Source organism: Fukomys damarensis, unplaced genomic scaffold (genome assembly GCF_012274545.1).
Source record: "Fukomys damarensis isolate Sample0158 unplaced genomic scaffold, DMR_v1.0_HiC HiC_scaffold_21, whole genome shotgun sequence".
Classification (NCBI taxonomy): Eukaryota; Metazoa; Chordata; class Mammalia; order Rodentia; family Bathyergidae; genus Fukomys; species Fukomys damarensis.
This window is the reverse complement of record NW_022900933.1, coordinates 1,545,632-1,568,464: the sequence shown is the minus strand read 5'-3', so window position 1 is coordinate 1,568,464 and position 22,833 is coordinate 1,545,632. Positions and strand designations below refer to the sequence as shown.

At 41.5% G+C, this 22,833-nt stretch overlaps 1 protein-coding gene across 1 annotated transcript in view; it reads right to left on the bottom strand.

Moving 5' to 3' along the window:
* Positions 1-22,833, bottom strand: part of LOC104874399 — a 33,685-nt gene that overhangs the window by 10,053 nt on the left and 799 nt on the right. Inside the window, exons 3-4 of the mRNA XM_033766910.1 lie at positions 22,528-22,829; positions 6,692-6,804 (exon numbers count right to left, since the gene is read on the bottom strand). Of these exons, the coding sequence (XP_033622801.1) occupies positions 6,692-6,804; positions 22,528-22,829 (415 nt within the window). The remainder of the gene's footprint in view (positions 1-6,691; positions 6,805-22,527; positions 22,830-22,833) is intronic.

Genomic DNA, 22,833 nt, shown 5'->3' with positions numbered 1-22,833 from the left:
TTTTTTTTTTTTTTTTTTTTTTGGTACCAGGGATCGAATTTGGGACCTTGCATTTTAGAGGCGGATAGGGTGGATTGGGTCTTCAAATCTGGGGAGTCTAATCTTTTTTACTTCTTTATATATTCTAGATATTGGTCCTTTGGGGAGTAGCTGGCATAATTTTTATCCATTCTGTAGGGTTTTTTTCCATTATGTTTCTTTATTCTTTTAGTGGTTTTCTTTGCTGTGCAGAAACTTTTTAACTTGATATGATCTCATTTGTTGATTCTTTGTAATATTTCCTGTGCAACCTATGTTTTGTTCATAAAGTCTTTGTCTATACTTATGTCTTCAAGAGTTTTACCTAGTCTATCTTCCAGCAGGTTAAGTGTTTCTATTTTAATATTTAGGTCTTTGACCAACTTCAATTTTAGTTTAGTGCATGACAAGAGATATGGGTCTAGGTTTAATGTTGGCATGTGGATAGCCAGTTTTCCCAGCACTCTGCATTAAAGAAACTTTAATCTTTTCTCCAGCAAAGGTATTTGGCCCCTTTGTCACAGATAATGTGACTGAGTGTGTTTAGAGTTCTTTCTGCATTTTCTATTCTGTTCCATCGATATACAAGTGTAATTGATATTATTATTATAACTGTTTCCTTGTATGGAATGTTTAGTTTCCATTTGCTACTATTTGTTATAAATAATGTTATAAATATAGTAGAATTAATTTTAACATACATTTTTCCATAAAAAAGTGAATTCATCGAGTCATGAGCATTTTAATGATTTTAATAGATTGTTTAATTGCTTTCCAATGGATCATATCAATTGATACTCCCAAAATGTATTTCACCTAGTCCTTGCCTGTTTTGCATATATTTTAAAATTTATAGGCAGTCAGTATCACAGAATTGGAGTTGCATTAGTGGGATTCTTGACATACCAAGTGTGGCACTGTGTGCTCACCCCACAACTGCTATAGTGTCTTCTGCCATGTAGTCTCCTCGGTCTTCAGAGCATGTATGTGTGTCTTCTCAAGTTCCCTAGACATTGGCCTGTGGATTTCCCTGTTGTTTAGCTAGAGATTACAGTTCTTTTAGCAGCATTTATAATTAACCGCTTAGTTTTCTACTCTCAACTTCTCTGTCTTCACCACTAATAGTAAGAACGACAACAACTTCTGTTGCTACTACTACCGCTCATTGACGAGTCATTCTGAGCTAGGCATAATTCCACGCCCAGTGATGCCGTATCTGGGTTCACTAAACTAATTACAAGTCTAGGGAAGATGGGCCACAATTGTGTTTCTAACCCGATGTAAGTTCATGAATGGAAGTAAAATTTTGCTGAATGCTTCTGCTTGCCAATTAATTTGTTCTGGGATGGAAGCATTCATGAACTGAAGTATTACTGTACTCCATATGAAAGTGAACTGCCCTGAGACAGGTGTCACCATCCCTGCTCAAAAGTGGCTGGTTAAGCAAAATTTAAAGAGAGTCAGTAGCTTCCCCAAGGATATTCAGCTGCTAGGCAGAGGAACCGATGATTGAACTGAGGTCCTATCTCATTTCTCATCTCAGCCTTTCAACAATTCTATATTATCCACAAGTCCCCAAATCTCTAAACTCCTGAGATGCTCGCCTTTAGGCTTACGCAAACCTTTGGACCTGGAGTTAATCTAGTTCTGAGTTGGGGAAAATAAAGGAACTGTGATCCAGCCCCTGAGGCCCTCTTGTTACTGCACCAGCTCTGGTCTTATGCTTGATTCGCACTAAATGGACTTCTCCTCTGTGATGTCGCTGAGCACACATTAGGGAGAATCGGATCAATGAGAACATTTGTTAAACTGAAGATTTGAAAGTACCAAAGGAAGGTATCCCAGGCGGTAACATATTTTAGCTGTTTCTTCTCTCAATAGAAAAAACTGTGATCCTTCAACTTCTGTTTCTTTTTCTTGTGGCCCAAAATCCCCACCTGTTCTCAATTACAATGACTATAACCTTTTCCTGTTTCTCATGACTGATTCCTAGTCTCGTTAATGTCCCAATAGCTTAGTTCCTATAATATTTGCAAAGGAACAGTAACATCTGTTATTATGTTGTGACCATTAATTGTGATATATCGATTTGACTTGAGTAAGAACTACATAGTAGCAAATTAGTGAAGTTTTGATGTGACTGTGGATGTTGACATTAGGCCAGCAAACTGAGGAGGGCGGACCCAGCTTGTATCCTGGACAGAATAAAAAGGGGAAAAAGGAAGTGTTGCCTTTTTGGAAGAGCTCTGGCCTTTGCCATTGGCTTTAAACATTGGCCTCCAGTTTCTTCAGATTCACACTGATAACTCTAAGTGAGCTGCCGGGTCTTCAAACTTTGACTGCCACTGGATCCTCCAAGCCTTCAGATGCAGGCAACCATTTTGGATTCTTCTGCCTCTGATCCAATAAACCTATCAGTACACCCCATTACACACAAACACACACACACACACACACATATATGTATATGTGATATTATATTGATTCTGTTCCTCTTGAATTAGAGCTTTTGTGAACTACTCCAAGAGTTAGCCGGGGTAGTTCCTTAATACCTGGGTTTGAATATGGCTTCTGAAATAAGTTAGAGATGTCAGATTTCCTGGGCATAGAAAAAGAGACCAACAGGCCCAAGGATGTGAGTATGTTAGAATGGATTTATGATGCATAAACCCATAAATAGTCATCTGACCATATTCCCCAGTAGAGCTCAGAAGATTCTCTTCATTTTAGTAATAAGAAGTCCACCGGCAATGGGGCAGTCATATTCCTGGTAAATGTGATAAAGGTTGTCTTGTATAAGCTGAGTTTCAGAGCGGGAAGTGCTGCCTTGGACCTAAGTTCTTTACTATGAAATAGGGACAGCTGAATTGGGGAGCAGCGGAAATCACGTGGAAACTCTGAACTGTGTACACGGGAAGCTGTGGTATCCTGTCCAGATCCTTTGTCTGGAGCCAACGTATATCGACACTGGTAATGCTATTTGCTAACAGCTTGCAGGTGTACCTGTCACTGGAAAAAGCTTCATCCAAGGTTACCCTTCTCCCTAGGAAGCCTTTTGCTAATAACCGGAAACTGTGGAGGTACAAAGATCTGGATCTGTTGCCTTTGTGTTGAGCAACTGTAAAGGGCCACCCTAGTTTTAGAGCTCTCTGTTGAATGAATCATTTGAAGTCTCCACGACAACTGCATCGTGAATCAGCTTTGTCCTCTGCTCAACCCTTCCCTTGTCATTTCCCTTCGATGTACCCCCTGAAAGGCCTCCCTGGAGAGCCTTCTGTGTGCGACTCTTCATCTCAGAATGAGCTTCTGGAAAATCCAGTGGAGGATGGCTGATATCACAGATGTGCTAAAAACCAGAATCTAAATGGAATCTTGGAACTGGATCAGTATCAGCCACCTGGCAGTGAGAACGCTGTCTCCCCAGCAGGTGGGATTGTGTTAGCTCTTGGCATACTTTCACAATGTAATTGTTAAAAATTCACTGCTGGTGAACTGGGAGGTGGTGGGAGGAGATTTACTGCCCAGTACTACATATCTATTGCTTAAGAGATATGAGAACAATGATCAGGAGCACAGTGCAGTTGTGTGGCTATTGTTCAGTATCAGTGATTGGTCGAGTAAAGGAAACTTCAGGATTGCCCAATTAATGAGCAAATCAAGACAAAATGCAGAAGAGGGCTGTTTGGTAGCATTTAAGGGCATCCTGCTGTCTTACAGCCAAAGCACAGACAGAATGAAGAACTGGGCTCAAGACACAATCACCAAAGTAGTGGGCTTTATACCAAGATCAGTATGGAACCCTAAAAGACCATGTGCATCTCCCTGTTACCTTACCACTCACTGCCCTACCACCCCTCCCGTAACCAGACCAACAACAGAGATCAAATCTCTGCATAGCTCAACTAAGAATGTGCTAGGCTGTCCAAGGAGGAAAGACGAAACATAGAATGAGCTATAGTCAAGAGGAGATATGGGGACCAGTTCCTGAGGGGGCTACATTAAAGGGGTAGTACATACAATCCAGTAAGATCGAATTTATTGCAATGGTAATAATCTTTAGTGACACAAGATTTAATGGGCCATCAAAGATCCCAGAGACAGTGCTAATGAGATCACCTAGTAGCCTAGAAAGAATGATGAAAATGCCAAGTGAAGTGTGAGAATCTAAAAACCCCCATTGAGTGTGCTCCACCTGCGGTAGGAAGGTGAGGGGCCCCAATGTCACTGAGAAACTCAGGGTCAGCTCAGGTCAGGGGTGACAATGGCACACACACTTGAGCTGAGAGCAGGGGGGCAAGAGTTCGCAGTGCTAAACATCAGAAGCAAGATAGGTGCAACTAGCAGCAAAGCCAGAGTAGAGCTGGAGCAGGGCGGGCTTGCAGGGAGCTTAGCACCAGCAAGTAGCACTGGTGTTACACAGAAAGGCTGGGATATGCTTGGTTCTCAGTGCCAAGGATATGGTTAATGAACTGTGCACAGTTTCAACAGTAGATGGACAAGGGCAGTGATTGTGGCCATGGAGGGTCTGGGCCTGCCTATCACACTTGCTAACCAAAGGAGAGGGAATTGAAAATGAGTGATAGGAAGGGAATGGTGGGTACTTACGATCTCCTAGTTACACCTAGATTGTGCAGCAAAGGGACTGGGAAGCTGATGATTTTGGAGTCTGGAGTAAGAGGTATATGAAAATAGAATAGTCTGAGGCATGTGTGCCTTTGAGTGCAACTGCATCTGACCTGCCAGGCAGCTGTCACGGGGGAGGTTCTTAAACAGCACAGGAGCGGAACTCATCTGTGGATGTCAGCCAGTCCTCCTGCTCAGCTGTCCTGATGACATGCAGTGGGTCCACTGACGTCATGGCCACTGTAGAAGGCACTGAGGAATGCCCGGCCCAATACCACACATCCCTTTCACTAAGTCTGACCTAGCTCCTATCACGGGCGAGTACAACCTAGCAGTAACATAGATGTCACTGAACCCTTAACCTGCCACCATTCCTCAGAGAAAACAGCCTGCCACATAGCAGGAGACCAGCCCTACCCAGCCCTCCCTGTCCGCTCAGGTGGTGCTCATCCATATTTGAATCTGCACATACAGGGTTTTTCTTGGCTGCCCACCTGGTCCTGCCGTGCCAGCATTGGGTCCAGCAGCACTGTTCCTTCCCACAAATTGCCTCAGGCCAAGAGGTCCCTTTTGTGTCCAGAGAGATGACCAAAGATGCCTTCGGCCATACTGTTCCTCGCGCAGAAGTGCAGAAGTATATACTGTTCCTCGCGCGGAAGTGCAGAAGTAGCCTGACAGAGGAGATGGTAGATAGAGCCCGCTGTTGGAATTTCAGCTGAGATGTCCTTGGGCCGGGGACCATGCCTCAAATGTTTGTGGCAGTGTCTTCTGGAAAGCAGTACAGCACATGCGTCAGACAGTACTGGTTGATATATAGTACTTTTCTCCAGCACCCAGAATATGTAGGGAGTAAAGGCAGAGATTAGAGCGTCTTTACTCACACTAAATAACCTGCCCATGGGATTTGTGTTTCTTGGTACCATAACATATAACATACGCATGCATATTATGTAATATATATATTACATTATATGTATGACCTGTGTGTATATTTGTAATTGATAGAATAGCCATTCTATAGAGCATAGATTTAAGACCTTGGACATTGCAAATACAACACCCATGTAAGGCAACATGTCACATGTATGCCAGTTTAATCACTAACATTAGTAAGAGGGCAACTACACATTTCGAGGGTAAGATATTCCATGAGGACATGACAAAAAGATACATGGAATCGTCGCAGTGCCAGTTTACCATCAGATAGGATGCGCAGTAATCCCTTTAGCAAGCTTAAGCTTTTACATATTAATGGCGGCATTGGGGAGGAGAAAGTTACCTTTCACAGCGTTGCTGAGGTCCTCACAATACAGAGATGCCTCTGTGCTTGGCCTTTTTTTTTTTTTTTTTTTTAAATAAAGCCTTGCTGTATAGAAATTAAATGAGGAGGGGAAATTTTTATTTAGATGTTTGGCAACATCTTTGTGACACTCTGTGTGGGCCTCGTGTAGAGTGAATTCACCCTGCAGAGAAACACTGTTAAAGCTTTATTGTTACACACACAATTCACCAGCTGCCAGAAGACAGTGGAGCATTTAAAACTCCTATCCCATTGTCCAAATCACCATCTATAGGCCTCAGGGCTACAAAAGTGTATTTAAAAATTACAGTTTTTAAACTGTGCAAAATACAATGGTTGTTTCCTCATATGTAAGACAAAGGGTGTAGACTGGGCAGGGGCTTTGATAATCCCTTTTTGGCTACAACCCTTCACAATGAAAAGGCAAATAAAATAGCAGTGAAAAACTACTAAGGGAGATGAACAAGAAATTAAAGAAAATAAATCAGAAGTTCAAAGGGAAGTGCCTTGTTGTAGTTATGCAATTAAGACTGCTCTCCTTTCCGAAGGAAAATTGGAGGAACCATCTGAGGACATTTGTCCTTGGATATCTCCTGGAAAAATCCTTTTCTTTTAAGCATGAAAATTTTAAAGAAGCCAACACAACCATCAACCAGGAGTCAAAACAGAAATTGATGCAGATAAATCGTACAAATCCAGCGCTAAGCAAAGACAGACACACAGGGAAGCACACCACAAGGTTCTACCTACTGGACTTCGGAAACTGGGACACCTGTCTGAGGTCGCTCAGTTGCAGACGTGAAGTGGTAGAATTGTACAGGAAATAAGCCAGGGAGTATCACAGAACTCTGGGCAGTGCGTGCCTGGAGGAAGAGGGCAGAAAGAGGCTGATTGAAAAAGGTTTCACGATGCTGGGAAATGTATTACTCTCTTTTTTGAACCAGTAAGGTGGTTACATTGTTGCCTTAATTGTTATTTGTGAAATACTACGAACATTTTAAGTCCTTTTCTATATGTATATTACGTTTCACGATTTAAAACTGCATAGATGTACAAGGAGATGTGCACTGAAAATCAGTAGATACATTACCCAGAACTATCTGATCGTAACATGTTGCCCTTTAAAAATAAAATAAAAAGGTCCTACACACAACAGAAATTCTTCTCTGTTCTCTTTTGGTCCCAATCTTCTTTCTGTTCATTTGAAGCAGCATGTACTTGGTTTGTATTCTTCTTCTCCTGGTTTTAAAATTTTTATTACACCTGTGTATCCAGGACAAATGTACTTCTTTGTGTATTTTTGAACTTCATGTAACTTCTGGGGTACTGTATTACCCTGGCAAATCGTGAGATGTCTCCCTGTTGCACACATAAAAGGGGCTCTCTTCTCCATGTCTCAGTTTCCCCATCAGCAAGGCTGCTGCTGCTGCTGCTGCTGTCTACCATACCTGGCTGTTCGCAGGTTGAAATGAGCTAATATCTATAGACAAATCCAGCACATGGTAAAGGCTATGTGTGCTTAACTACTCCAGTTCATTACTTTGACCTGCTCCACAGAGTGCCATCAAATGGGGTTTTCTTCATCTAATTCTTTGCTGATGTACACTTGGAGGCTTCCAAAAGTTTGCGTTATATGCATGGATGCTTCCTGCGTTTTAGGAACATTTACTTGGCATCATCTCCAGACTTTCTGAGGACAGTGTGTTTTCTGGCTTTGACTTTGATAAGAGTGAGAAGGAAGCCCCAGAGTAGAACAATCCTATGTAGCCACCAAAAAGGGAAAGTGAACACTGTCTTTAGGAGTTCTAAGACAATAGTTAAAGACTAGGACTTCAAGGATGAAGCTTGAGAAGAAGCAGGAGAGGAAGAGAATCATTACTACATAGTGGGCATTTAATGTCAACTATTTTCTGTATCTAGAGAGCTATGTCTCACAAAATTAGACTTCACAGTTGATGGAGAAGTACAGACTTTCCATGATAAAGAAATCCCAAACCAGCACTGCCGAAAATACTTAAGAGACTCCTAGACAGAGAAAGAGAGACCTCTAGCACTAAAAAGCCTAAAAGGAAAAAGAAAAAGAAAAAAGAAATCTGCACTGGAAAAATAGGGCAACTACAGGACTCAGTAAATACCCTATAATAGTAACTCTCCACATCAACAGTCTTAACTCACTAATTGAAAGACACAAACTAGCAGATTGCATCAAAAATAAGTCATTGGGGACCCAGGATTTAGCTCAGTGGTTCCACCGCCTGTCTTGCAAGCACAAGGTCCAGAGTTTGATCCCCAGTACCAAACAATCAAACAAACAAAAAGTCATAGGAGCCCAAAAGCTAGGAGGAGTAGTTATCTTATTTTCAGACAGAGGAGTCTTCAAAACAAAACCATTCAGAAGAGGCAAAAATGGCAATTAAAAGGGAACAATCCAACAGGAAGAGATGACAATTGTAAATATATATGCACTTAAAGTCAGTGCATCTAACTTCATAAACAAAAACTACTGGACATAAAAGGACAGACAGACACCAGTATAGTCACAGCAGGGAACTTCAGTACCCCGCTCTCACAATTAGGTCAACTAGACAAAAACCAAAACAAAACATATTTAAAAAGAAAAAACAATACCAGAGTTAAGCCACACTATTGAATAAAGTGACTTAACAGTTATCTACAAAGTGTTTCACCCAATAACAACAGAATGCACATTTTCGCAGGAGCACACAGACCTTTTCTCAAAATAGATCATACCTTAGGCTATGCAGCATGCTTAAATAAATATAAAACAATGAAAATAATCTCTTGTATACTACTAGGCTGTACCATAATGAAACTAGAAGTCAGCAGCAAAAGAAATTACAAACACTATGCAAATACATGGCAATTAAAGAATAAATTATTGAAAAATCAACAGATAACAGAATAAATTAGGAAAGAAATTTAAAAGTACTTAGAATCAAATGATGATGGAAGCATAAAATACCAAAACCAATGGGAAACAATGGAAGTAGTTCTTAGAGGACAGTTTACAGATATAAATACATATATCGAAAGAATACAGTGGGTCCAATGAATTATCTCATGATGCATCTCAATGTCCTAGAGTAACAACAACAATGCAAATCACCAGCAGAAAGGAAGAAATTATAAAGATCAGAGCAGAGCACTTAGGAGGCCGAGGCAAGACAATCACTGTGGGTTCAAGGACAGCTTGGGCTACATAATAAGACCCTGTCTCAAAAAAAAAAAAAAAAAAAAAAAAAAATCAGAGCAGAAATTAATGAAATTGAGACCAAAAAATAAGGATTAATGAGTTAGAGTGTGTTCTGTGAAAGGATAAACAAAATTGATAGACTCTCTTTTTTTGAGACAGGCTCTCACTAAGTAGTTGAGACTGACCTGGAACTCACTATGCAGCCCAGGCTGGTCTCCAACTCACAGCAATCCTTCTGCCTCAGCCTCCCGAGTGTTGGGACTATAGGCGTGTGTCACCACACCCTGCCAGATTGATAAACTCTTACCCAAACTTTCTTTATTTCTCGAGATAGAGAAAAAAAATATCAGTGCCATTAGAAAGGAAAAGGTGAAATTACAGTGGAAATTGCTAAAATCCAGAGGATTATAGGAAACTACATTGAAAGTATATATTTCAATAAATTGGAGAACCTAGAAGAAATTGATAAATTTCTAGACACATATGAATCACCAAAATTGAACCAAGAAGATAGTAAAAACCCGTAATAACAGGCAGTGAAGTAGAGGCAGTGATAAAAACTGCCCATTAAACCCAGGACCTGAGAGGTCCAAACACAGACTATCAGAGACTTAGGGAAAATATAGCAGCAACACTCCTGAAACTCTCCCATGAAAAGAAAGGGATGGAGCACTGCCGAAGTCATTCCCGGAAGCTGACACTTCCCTGATGCCAAACCTGAACAAGGATTTAATTTAAAAAAAGAAAGAAAAAGAAAACTATTTACCAATCTCCTTAATGGATATAGACGCAATAATCCTCAATGAAATACTGGCAAGCAAATGTAACAAACATTGAAAAGATCAACAGAGGTGGCGCCTGGGATGCAAGTATGGTTTTAACATGTGCCAGTCCATAAACATAATTCATCACATGAACAGAAGCAAGGACAAAAAATTCACGATTGTCACAGGAAAAAAAAATCCAACATCCATTCATAATAAAAACCTTTGTGAAAATAGGCATGTAAGGACGTATGTCAATCTGATAAAAGTCATTTTAGATAAACCCACTGCCAGCATCCAAGTAAATGGGGAAAATCTGAAAATATTTCCTCTAAAATCAGGAGCAAAACAATGGTGTTCACTTTCACCACTCCTGTTCAATGCAGTACCAAAACTTTAGCAGGCAATCAGGCCAGATAATGAAATAAAAGGGCCATGTAATGGAAAGGAAGACGTCAAAGTATCCTTATTCAGAGATGCCATGATCCTTTACATGAACGACTCCACCAGAAGACTCTTAGAACCAATAAAAAAAATCCAGCAAAGTAGTAGGGTAAAAAAATCAACAAAAATCAATAGCATTTCTGAACACTAACAATGAACACACAAAGAAAAAAAATCAGGAAAATAATCCTGACTGTGGTAACTTAAAAAAACCTTAAATACATAGACATTAACCTAACCAAGGAGATAAAAGACTTCTATAGTAAAACCTGTAGTAAGTACAGTGGACCCTCAAGTTATGCCCAGCGTGACGTAGGAACAATTTGGGTTATGACCAGAATTTTAGTTTTAACTTGTGACCAAAGTCTTGAGTTACAACCCGAATGCTGGCTGCTTGTGCTTCCAGATGGTCTCAAACACAGATTTAACCCATAAAGAGTTCTGGAAGGAACATTACAACATCCTTTCCTGTGTGGGGTAAGTTGAAAAATCCTGGGCCACTGTCTCTAAGGACACTGAGATCTGCCTGCACACAGGAGAGAGACTTTGAAGGCTCTTGTAGGGGAACCTGAGCCTTCACTGACCGACTTGAGTTACAACCATCCCTTGAGAACAAATTGAGCTTGTAAGTCAAGGGTCCAATTAGTCTAAAAAGGTGGTCATGAGGACATCCAAAAATAGAAAAAGGCGAGCTTTTTCTGGATAGGCAGAACAAATATTGTCAAAATAGCCATCTTATCAAAAGTGATATAAAGATTTAATGTAATTCCAATCAAAATAGTAACAACATTCTTCACGGAACTAGAAACAAAATTCTAAAATAGACATGGAACCAGAAGGGTTCCAAAATAGCCAAAGCAATTTTAAGCAAAAAGGGGAAAACAGGAAGCATCACAATATGAGATTTCAAGTTGTACTACAAAGTTACAACAATAAAAACAGCATGGTGCTGGCACAAAACAGACACGTGGATCAGTGGAACAGAATTGAGGATGCAGAAACAATGTCAGGCACATTCAGCCATTTGACTTTTGACAAAGGGACTAAAATATACGCTGGACAAAATATAGCTTCTTTAACTAATATTGCTGGGAAAATTGGTTATATACACGTGCAAGAACCAATATAGACCCACATGCTCACTGTACTAAAATCAAGTCAAATGGATCAAAGACCTAGATAGTAAGACACTTCTCAAAAGAAGTACAAATGGCCAGTAAGTACATGAACAATGTCTAGCATCCTTGGCTAATAGAGAAATGAAAATGAAAGCAAGATTCTATCTTACTCCAGTAAAAACAGCTATCATCAAGAACTGAAAAAATAAACAAACACACAAATACGGATGAGATTGTAGGGGAAGGAAGCTTTCTGCATTGTTGGTGGGAATTGTCAAGTAGCCCAACAAGTGAGCAGCATGGAGCTTTCTCAAAAAACTAAAACTAGGAGTCCCCTCCAACCCCCTATGCCTCTTCCCCAAGGAAGTAGAGACGTCACATTACAGTGATCTATGTATATCCATGTACGCAGCAGAACATTTCACAATGGCTACATTTTGGAAGTGGCCTATATGCTCACCAAAGAGGAATGGACAAAGAAAATGCGGTGTTTCATACATTATGGAACCCTGCTCACCCACAGAGAAGAATACATTTGAGTCATCTGTAGGAACACGGATGACCATAGTGCTAAGAGCAATAAATCAGACATGAGATTAAAACACTACATGGTTTCTCTTACGTGAGGAACTCGAAATATAGATGATATAAAGAGCAAAATAAAAGACATGCTAGGAAATGGGAAGATACACTTTGTAGAGACGGAAGGGAACTTAGGTTTGGGGGAACTGGAAGAGGATGGGAAGGGAAGAAAAAGGGCTAATATGTGATACTTACACGTACCGATTCCTCACGGTAAGGGTGTTTATTATGTATTGAAAATATGTACCAAAAAGAAGGGAGACTTTAGATCAGGGGAAGGGAAGAAGGCGGAGAGGGAGGGTTACAGGCAGGTAACGGGGTGCATAAGCAGGATCAGAACACAGTTTGCACACTGAACCCCTCCCAAGACACCAAGCTGGCGAGGGGAGAAGGAAGGGTGAAGGGGCGAGCGGGGAAATGGTTAAAGAGTGTTGTGTGCACGTGCAGATCTGTCGCAATGAAAGCCACTCATTTGTACAACCGATGTGCACTAACAGAAACGGGGGAGGAAGACAGTCGAGTAAGGAGGGACCACTGGGCCAACCTGAAGGCCTGGGTGTGGTAGGATCCTTGGACCTCCTTGTCCGTCCCCACCCCTGCGGACTCTGCCCTCGGCCAAGGCCCTCGTGGCGCTGAAGCGGAGGGGCGCGGAGCTGGGTAGGGGAGCAGACGGAGACAGGCTATGGAGACGACCACGGAAAGCTGGCGGCTGCCAGACACACGGTGTCCCTGGCAACACCTGTTGAGTGTGCCGCCGCTGTGGCGGGCGCGGATGAAGAGAGACAGCTGTAGCCTTGCCAGCAGCAGCAGCAGCAGCAGCAGGACGCTGCGCTGGGCTCCGCTCTTCCAGCGGAAGATGTGCCAACCTCGCTGGCCCGGATTCAGATGGCTGGGTGTCCACACGGTGTGCCAGCAAATAAGCCCGGGGAGTGCATTTGCATCAGCACTGTGGGCCGCCTCCTCCTCTCCTGCCTCCCTGTGCAGAACACCAGTCCCCCTCCCACCCTGTCATCTTCAGGCTGCCTTCTGGAGCCTGCATTTCAGTGACACATGAGGTAAAGCCAGATGCTGTCCCGAGTCGCCTTGAAGGAAGCCAGCATCAGCAGTTGCGAGCAGGACAAAAAGTCCATCTCAGGGTCTTGGCTGGAAAAATGTGCTAGGTAACTTTAATTATTTTGTGTATGTGTGTGACGAGGAAGAATAGATGGGGTTTTACATTTTTATCTCATGCAAACACTATTCTCACCCAGACCTTTCCTTTATTCACGTTCTACCTTGAAATTTGGGGAATTCTCAGCTAAGCTGGGAGGGTTTCACTGTGGTAGGGTGTGTGGAGGGGAAAGTTTGGTTCTGCCTGCAGAATTACCTCCCAAGGGGGAGAAACTGCTAGATGTTCTGATTTCTCCTTATCTCTTTTCAAGGCTTCAGGGAGACCCCTGAGGAGTAAGAAGTCTCAGATCTGTATGCAGGACTTCTCTCTGCTCAGACCACTGTTTGTGATCTAGAAAAGAAAAGAAAAACCTTTATATATATAATAGCACATATCATCTCAGCCCCTTCAGGCCCTGAGCAGTCGAGGTGATGAGAGAGGGGAAGCTCTAAGAAAGACACAGCTTGGTGGATTACTGTGACAACGCTTCTCCAGGAGGTCCAGTGAGTGACTGGGCCTCAAATGATAGAAATTGTCCTGCTCTTCTTTGTGACCTCCCAACATGGCCCACAAAAATCCCAACCCCCGATATGTTTCTTGAAAGAGGCTTTCATTTCTGTGTTATTATGAAGAAAGATAAGACTCTTGATTCCCTTTTCTTTGAACAGTTGTCTTTTCTTGAGTAGCCTTCAGTTGAAACAGTTGAGTGACATCAAAATTTTCCTGTTAAACATGACTTTGAGTAATAAAATTGTTTTAGGAACTTATTTAACAAATATATATATATATATATGTATATAAGTCACTTGTAGAAGGATATTCATTGCAATGTGTTTTTCAAATTCACTGCAGCAAACGATTAAAAACATGGCGTAGACCATCGGTCCTATGACCATAGACTACTGAGCAACTGCTAAGAGTGACTTGGTTGCACTCATATCGGAAAAGGCCAACCTCCGAGATGTACTAAAGGCAGAAAGGTAGGTGTAGAATCTTGGGCATGCAGACCTGCCTGGCAAGCGCTAGGCATGAATACTGTGCACGGTGTGCTATCGTTTCTGTTAGAAACATACACATATGCCAATATGTGCTTATCTCTTCATAGCCTCCCTCTGGGCCAATGCAGAGGAGCCATCTATCAGGGGCTAACTGTGGGAATAGGAGACAGGTAACTGGAGATCAAGGTTTTACTCTGAATCCTTAGTCCCGTTAGGATGCACGTGTGTCACATTTTCAACAGAATAAAAAAGTAAAGTAGTAAGATACATTTATGCATTTTCTAAGTTCTAAACAAAAATCTAGGAATTTAATTTTTAAATTATTTTTGTTGCAAACCACAGGTGTGCTATGACACACAACTACTTTGACAATTACAACTGATTAGTTACTTAGTGGGGCCGCACTGGCCGGAGAGTCATTAGAAGCTATGAATCAAGGCAGTAGTATAAATGGAGAGCAGATTCTTTTTCTTCCTCAGTCACACAAATCAGCTCAGATGAACTGTTTCTCTTGGTGAACGAAGTAAGAGTGTTTTCAAGGACTTAAGTGCCAGAATCTTACAGTAGCATTTGGTGCCCTAACTCTTGTGTTAAATTCCGAAAGCATTTAGATAGTTTCAGCTTGCAGTGATTCTTATAGGTGCCCTTTCTCGTGATTCTAGTTCTTATGAGTAATGGGAAGAACCAAGAAAAATTTTCACAGACTCTGGGAAGTGCTTGAAGCATTTAGGTACTGTGTGCACCAAGCACGGCCTTAGAGAAAGCACATCAAACACACACTGACAGAGGGGAAAGTTTTGCATACAGAGTAAATAAGATATCAAAATTCTGACCCTGTCCTTGAACCAAAGAAGATGAAACTTTAAATCCGAATTGAGCTTGTGTCCATGGGAGATGCGGAGTGAAGAAAATGCAGTTTTTGAAACCGCGGTGCTCTTGGAAATATTTTAGTTGAATATCACATATATTTTGCGTCAAAAATAGAAGTGGATTATATTTTGGAGTTTTGCTGTTGGGTTGGAGTCGTGTGCCAGGTGTAGAATGAAAGAATTCAGTATTTTCAAGTTAATTTGAATTTGCAGGTGTCCGTGGTCACCAGCTAAGAGGGCTGGCGCTGGGCAGCACTGGTGCCCTGGCAGTGAGCTTGCACATGGGATGTAGTGCCCGCCTCAGCAGCAAGTCCTAGGTGCCCAGATGGAGCACCTCGAAGGGTCCACGTGTGCTTGAGAGCAATATCCTGAACAGCACAATGCATTTTATGAGATGACAGTTGTGAACTAACACCATCTTAAATTCATGCACAGAGTTGAAGGATCAGTTTTACTAGTGTACTTCCGATCACACTCACCGTGGGAGACGGCACATGGACCTAACGCATCTTGACTCTTTTTCGTTCTCCTTCCCTTGCCCCTTCTCCCTCCATCTCTTGGTCCCCTTCTCATTTGCCAGAGACGCATCTTTCTTCTTCCTACTGAAGAATTTTGACTTAAACTGAGCAAGATGAACCAGAAATCCCTGGGTTGTGTTTCTTGTTTCTCAGGGAAAAAATACGATTTAGATGTGCGGCCCATTAAATCCACTCTTTAATTTCATCTGTTTTGCATTCTTTTCGATAAAGCAGTTCTTACTGTTTTTTTTCTCATTGAGTTTATTGTTACTTTTAAGTATACAGACAGTCACATTCATCATTGGGACCTTGCACCTCTACATGACAGGTCTTGGTTCTCATTTTTCCCCTTGTCCCTGCCCTCCCATCACCTCCTCCTCCCTTATCTATTTACAAACACTTTATTTCCATTTTTTCATTTTCTCATTTTTTTCTTTTTCCCTTATTACCTTTCCCCTACCCTTCCCATTTCCCCTTCACCTAGTTCTTACTCTCTTTTTTTATATCTATCTAGTAATTTTCTACTAAGATTTTGACTTTAAATGCAATGGTTTTAAGTTGGAATGCTCCAAAGATATGAGACCCTTTCTTTTGGGATAGTAGTCTTAAAATATATATATATATTGTTTTTTAGTTTTGAATTTTTTCTTTTGTACCGGGGATCGAACTCGGGTCCTTGCACTTGTAAGGCAGGTGATGAAACCACTGAGCTAAATCCCCAGCCCAAAATATACATTTTTTTAAAGTGAGAGAGTACTTTCTTCAAAGTAGGACACAGCCAATGTATAAGAAAAAGCAAGAGTGAAGCTGGAGTGACTTGGTGCATCCGTGTGCGCGCGCGCGCGCGCGTGTGTGTGTGTGTGTGTGTGTGTGTGTGTGTGTGTGGAGCTCCCTGGACAGGCCCTTCCCTGCTGCCCACTTGTGATACTTTTCATTACTGGTTAGTGAAATCAAATAAGTAACCCCATGACGTGAAACCGTGCTGCTGAGCTTGTCTTGAAATAATGACTCACACCTGCTCATGTGTCTTGTACAGATACGAGAAAAAAAAGAGCTGAATGTAATTTCGGGAGCTGGAAATGTCTCCTGTAGAATTTCTTTTACGACCATGGTCACTGTGAGTCACGCCAGTATTACAGAGTTTGGGATTTGAAAACATTTGTATTAGGAAGTATCATAAGCAGAGACCATAGGAAGGACTGGCTTGAGAGACAGGTTTACTGAAAGAAAAAAAGCAGGGTGTTGAAGTAGTTAATTTCTGGACTTCTAGGGTACAAAGCGAAAGGAAAGCCATTCTGTGCTGAAAGCTAGCCTGACATGTTCACACCCTTTTGTTAAGTTAAATAATCTAGCGTATGTGTACGTTTTATGTGTTACTCAGCTTTTCCACCACCGTGACAAAACACCTGAGAAAATCACCTTATAAGGAAGAAAGCTTTACTTTGGTTCACAGTTCCGGAGGTTTCAGCCCCGTGACCTCTTGGCATTTTTGCCTCGGGACTGTGCAGGATGCCACGGGAGAATGTGTGCTGGGAGAGGTCTGTTTGCTTCATTGTGGCTCTGAGCAGAGGGGAAGGGGGTCAGATCGCAGTGAACCCGTGGTGACCTCCTTTCTTCCACTAGGCACTACCTCCCCCAAGGTGCCTCCGCTTCCACTAGGAGAACCCCTTCCCAAGCACCAGCAGCTGAAGGAAAAGGCTCTCAGCACATGCACTTTGGGGACATTTAAGATCTGTACCGTGACATCTTAATTTTATTTGTGTGTCAATACATAATGATGTTTCCTTTACTAGTTCATGAGAAATCCAAGGTCTGGCTTTAGCATAATATAACATATAGCTGTTTATTCTAGCATGTATATTAAGATTTTTATGTCTGTATTCCTCTGCTCAAAAAAACTGAAATGTGTATGGAAAGAAAGGTAACTTACATTTGGTATTCCTGTCCTCCAATATGTAGGAAAAACAATGACATTTATTTCACAAAAAGAAACCAAGAACTATTAAATCTTTCCAGCTTGTTAAAAGAAAAGTGGAGTTCACTCTGGATCTCTGCTGATAAGGAAACATGCATGTCTCTTGGGATATTTAACATGAAACAAATTATCAAGTACCAACCTGTCCTTAACTTAGACTAGATATTAAGGTTTATCTTTCATAGATTTTTCATCCTAGGAGGGCTTTGTATAAATCCTGCTCAAAAATCTTCACTTAATAGTTATATCTTTATGCTAATCATTCTGGTGTTTTGCATATCCTTAAAGGTGTACAGTTAATTTTAGTTTGCATCTTATCAGTTTTGCTTTTGTTAATACGCTGCCTCAAAAATCTAATATATCTTACACTTGCGTGTTTTATAAGTAGATCACAATTTCCACGAGGTCAAAGACTTCTGAGCTTCTTGAAAGAGCCCCAAGTTCAGTCTGCTGCACAGGCCACTTGAGTCAGTATCCGTTGCCAACCAACACACTCTTACTTCTTGTTAATGCTCAGACACCCCACAACTTACTCAGCCTGTTTATACTCAGAGAAAAGCTGATTTGCTGCTCTGATTAAGCAACACTCCTTAGGAAGGTAAACCTGCTGCTGCTAATTAATAAAATGTACAGTGAAGCAAACCTGAAGTGGTTTGATGTTATGCGTTTTCTGCTTTCCTTAAACAGAAACCATTACCACCTGATTAAAACTACATTCGTTGTGAATAAACACTGCATACAAGGAGATTCCAAACACCCATGACTTTTGAAATGTTTAACAGGCTGTAGTTAATGTAGTTTCTGAGCTTCTTAGTACAAAGGTAATGTGAATGCTACTTGTCTCATAGGGAAACTAACTGGTTTGGTATATTTTATGCATTTTAATAAACTGCATTAATTATTCTTTTCATTGTATTCTGCTAAATCCAGAAGGTTTTAAAGTGGCTAGATGTATATGTATAACAGGCATTATCTTTATTGTCATCTTCAATTTATGTTTCGTTTTTGATTTACTACATCTGGCTATAATATATAAAGGGAGTCGTCCTTTTTATACAAAGAGTCTGCTTTTCTTTGTTGAAGTTTGTCAGATCTTGTTTTACATAGCCTCCCTGCCTGCAGGTACTGATAAGGTTGTACATGATATGGGACAGTTGCCCCTGGGTTTGGACCCTTGCTACATAGCTCTGTGACCACGTGACCTTGGGCAAGTTTCTTGACTTCTCTAATCCCAAATTTCCTCATCTATAAAATGAGGATAATAGAGATCATGAGGATTAAGTAAGATAATGAATGTCAAATATTTAAAGCAATTCCAGGTCCACATTAAGTACTCAATAAATGTTAGCTATTCTGCTTAGCAGATGCTCCTCTGAGCCATAATTTGATTCTCCGAAAGGACAGCTCTGCTCTGCAGCCCCAGCTCCCTTTGCCTTTGGACCCTCGTCATGGCACGTGTGCCTCCCAGTGATGGTGGCTACAGGTGGCCAAGGCCCTGATTCTCTCTGTCTTTGTCTAGGTGGAGAACCCACACAGATCTGCAAACGAACATGAGCCAATGGAAAGATGGGGTCTTTGGAGGTCCTGGGCCATTCTGAGTTAGCATCAGCCCTGAACAGGAAGCTCATTCAAATGTGCTGGCTTGGGTTTCAAGGGACTGATTAGAAATCAGCATTTCTACACTCAGGAGCTGTGGTGCCCACTCCTCCTAAGCAGTATGTGAAGTAGATTATTTTGCTCTGAATTTTTCTCTCTGCTAAGATTTCCATAGTTTTAGCTTGTTCCCCACCTTCTTCCTTAACCTCCCAGTGCTAGACAAGCTCCCATTTGAGAGGGAGACATGTCCAGTGTTTTACAAGGACATCAGATGCTACCATGTGCTGTAGTTTCAGTCTGGAAGAGCCTGCAAAGGTCCTGTATGTTAAAATCTTGTCCTCAGCATGGTGTTTTAGCAGGCGATTGAGGTATGGCTTGTGAGAGGTCTTAGTTCACTGTGTGCCCTAAAAAAGGGACCGTGGGATGCTGCCCACTTCCTACTGGTCATGAGGTGAACCGCTCCTGCCAACTGCTGCTGCCATGATGTCCTGCCTTACCACAGGCCCAAAGGCAGTGGGATCACACAACCATGGACTGACACTTCTGAACCGGTGAGCCCAAATGAACCTTTGCTTCTTGTAAGTTGGTGGTTTGAGGTGTTTGTCACAGTGATGGAAAGCTGACTAGCACACCATGTAAATGCTGCACTCACAGATAACCCTTCATTCAACAGGGTCGAGAAGTCATCCAGCACCACACTGTTGGTTAAAAATCCAGGTCTTTGAAATGGTGAGCATGTAATCAATCTGTCAGCATGCAGTTCAACTACTAAGAAACGAAGAAGGTTAAGTGATTTAGAGTAATGCAGAGAAAAAGCCCTGAAAATAAATCCTAGTTCTTGACCTTTGTGTCCTCCTGAGATGTTGTTTCTTATCTAGCCTTAAATTCAATACTATATTTAGGTGTTCAAAGTCTTCCTTTGCTGGCTTTTACTTTTTAAAGTAAAATCATAGGTACTTTATTTTTGAAAATTAAAAATTATTGAAATACAAAGAAGAAAAATTACAAATGTACCACCTAGAAAAACTGGCTATGAACTTAGTGATGTGTTTGCTACCAGTATTTTCAAATAAGAAATAAAATATATGCATAAAAAGTACCCAACTCTGAAGAATAATGCTAAATATTTTAAATAACTGCAGATTCAATCACCCAGAAATAATATCAAGATTACATTAGACAAACATATTCAACTATCTTTCTGTGTGTATGCACACCTAAGGGGGAAGGAGGGAGTGAAGAGACAGAGATGAGAGAATGAGGGAGGGAGAGAGAGAGAGAGAGAGAGAGAGAGAGAGAGAAACTATCACAATCTAGGGATAGTGAGTCGCTCCTATATTCCCAGATATTCCAGAGGCTGAAGCAGGAGGATTGCTTGAACTCAGAAGTTCAAAGCCAGCCTGAACAACTTAGTAAGACCCTGGCTCTAGAAAAAAACAGCACCCCCCAAAAAAAGTGGTACCATAATCTAGAACTTGTTTACACAACAAAATCAAAGTATGTGTAATTTTTTCTTAATTTAATGGCAGAATAAAGAGAACTTGGGCATTGTTGACATTTAAATAGTTTTTTCACCATAAGATTTGGTGATTTCCAAATGATATCTTTGGATTTGAGAGAAGACTATAGTAAATTTTAAACTGCAGTTGTATGTTTTCACATTAGACATTATCAATTAAACTTTCTTATGAGATAAGACGATGTGGGTATTCATACATGTGCTCTTATCTCTCCCTTGACCTCCCAGTTTTTATGTCATTATTTCTATAATGCTCATATTTACAATGAGATTTGTATCACTAAAAACATATCAGAATAATGCTCTTGATAAATGAAAATCAATACCATAGTATAACAGCCAATCCTTTTACCACAGCACCTCCATTCTAACTTATAAATTTTGGTTAATCTCACAGGAGATTTAATTGTCATTTTTTCCAAGAAATGTATATAGGAGTTGTATTTCTGAGTTGGTGGAGTCTTTCCAGTCTGAGAATATCCACCTCTAATTTACACACAGGGACAACATGCAGTTCGGTGAATATTACCTCAGATCAGATTTTCTTTTCTTCAGAATTTTGATCCACAGATAAAGATGGTGCAAGCATCCTAAATGACATACAGAACTGTTGGCTGACCACAAAGGTTTTCGTGCTATGCTTTTATAGTCACACACACCCACTTTTTCTATTTCCATCCCTCACCTTTGACAGTCACTAATCTGTCTTCTGCCTCTGTAATTTTGCCATTTTGAAAATGAATGTTGAGAATTTGTGTAAATGAAATCACACGGTACGTAAGCTTTGCAACTAACTTTCCCCAGGATGCCTTTGAGGCCCCATTAGGATTCCACTGTGCAGTGGGCAGTCACTGAGTTTCCACCCCTTTCATCAGAAGACAACACCGTCTGTCCCTTTGGAAGATCCCCCTTCCTCTCTCCCAGTCGGCCCCCACCATACCCACACACCCCAGTCCCCGGGGTGGTCACACGACAGAGACCCGGCCTCAGGCTGCTCTCAGAGTGAGGAAGCCTACAGGGATGGGAGTTTAATTCACAGTGCACATCCTGAAAGTGGTAATGATGGCATGAGCTGTGAGGGAGGTGGGGATTCGGGAAGTCTTTTCAGAAGAGATGGGTGTGAGTTGGGTTTGGAAGGTTGAGCACTATTTTTCTAGCAGAGAAAATGGAGAAGGCAAAAAAACCTCATCGATTGCAAGGGAAGATCCAGAGCAGATGCACAAATACTCACGTTATAAGGCAAAAAGAAAAACATGTGAAGATTATGTGTACTGCGTTCCGAAAATACCCTGCAAAGCCGAATTCAGAAAAATCTATGAATTGAGTTTCTACTACTATTCAATAAAGAAAGTTGATTATTTAGTTAAGAATACCCATTTTAGCCAGGTGTGGTGGTGCACGCCTGTAATCCCAGCACTCGGGAGGCTGAGGCAGGAGGATCGCTGTGAGTTCGAGACCAGCCTGGGCTACATCGTGAGTTCCAGGTGAGTCTCAACTACATAGTGTGACCCTGTCTCAAAAAAAAGAATACCCATTTTAATTAAAGGCTACTAGTAAAGAAAATTGGTTTTGAATCTTAAAAATGTTTTTAAAGTTCGTATTATATTAAGGAGCTCAACTTATAAAAAAGGTATCTCATTCATACTTTAAAATTTATTTAAATAAACTGAGCTAGAAAGATAAGGCTAATGAAGGAACTAACCCACTCTTCTCACTAATCTGCATGCCTTTTTGATATATTCAGTCCTCTAACTGCCCTTGTCTCTCTTTGTCCGTCAACTTTGGTGTATGTCTGAGTAAGCTGTCCATTGCTATGATGAAATATCTGGGAAAACTTACCTTAAAGAGTAAAGAACTGAACTTCCCTTGTCCGCAGGGACAGCGCTGGGAGCGTGAGGTGCCGTTAAAGGCAGAGAGAGGCACAGAACTCAGCCGGACTCCACTCAGGGGAGCGGAGGAAGGGGGCCCTGGGACCGAATGGGCCCACGGAGGACGGCGGGATTCCCGGCACCCAGCAGCCGCGCGGGGGGCTTTCGGAGCCCATGAAATCCAAGTGGACTCCAGGGAGCGCTGTGTCGGGGGAGCTGGAGGAAGCCAGCGAGGAGCTGCGGAGCGGCCCGCGGGTTTGTGCAGCCCGAGGCCTCG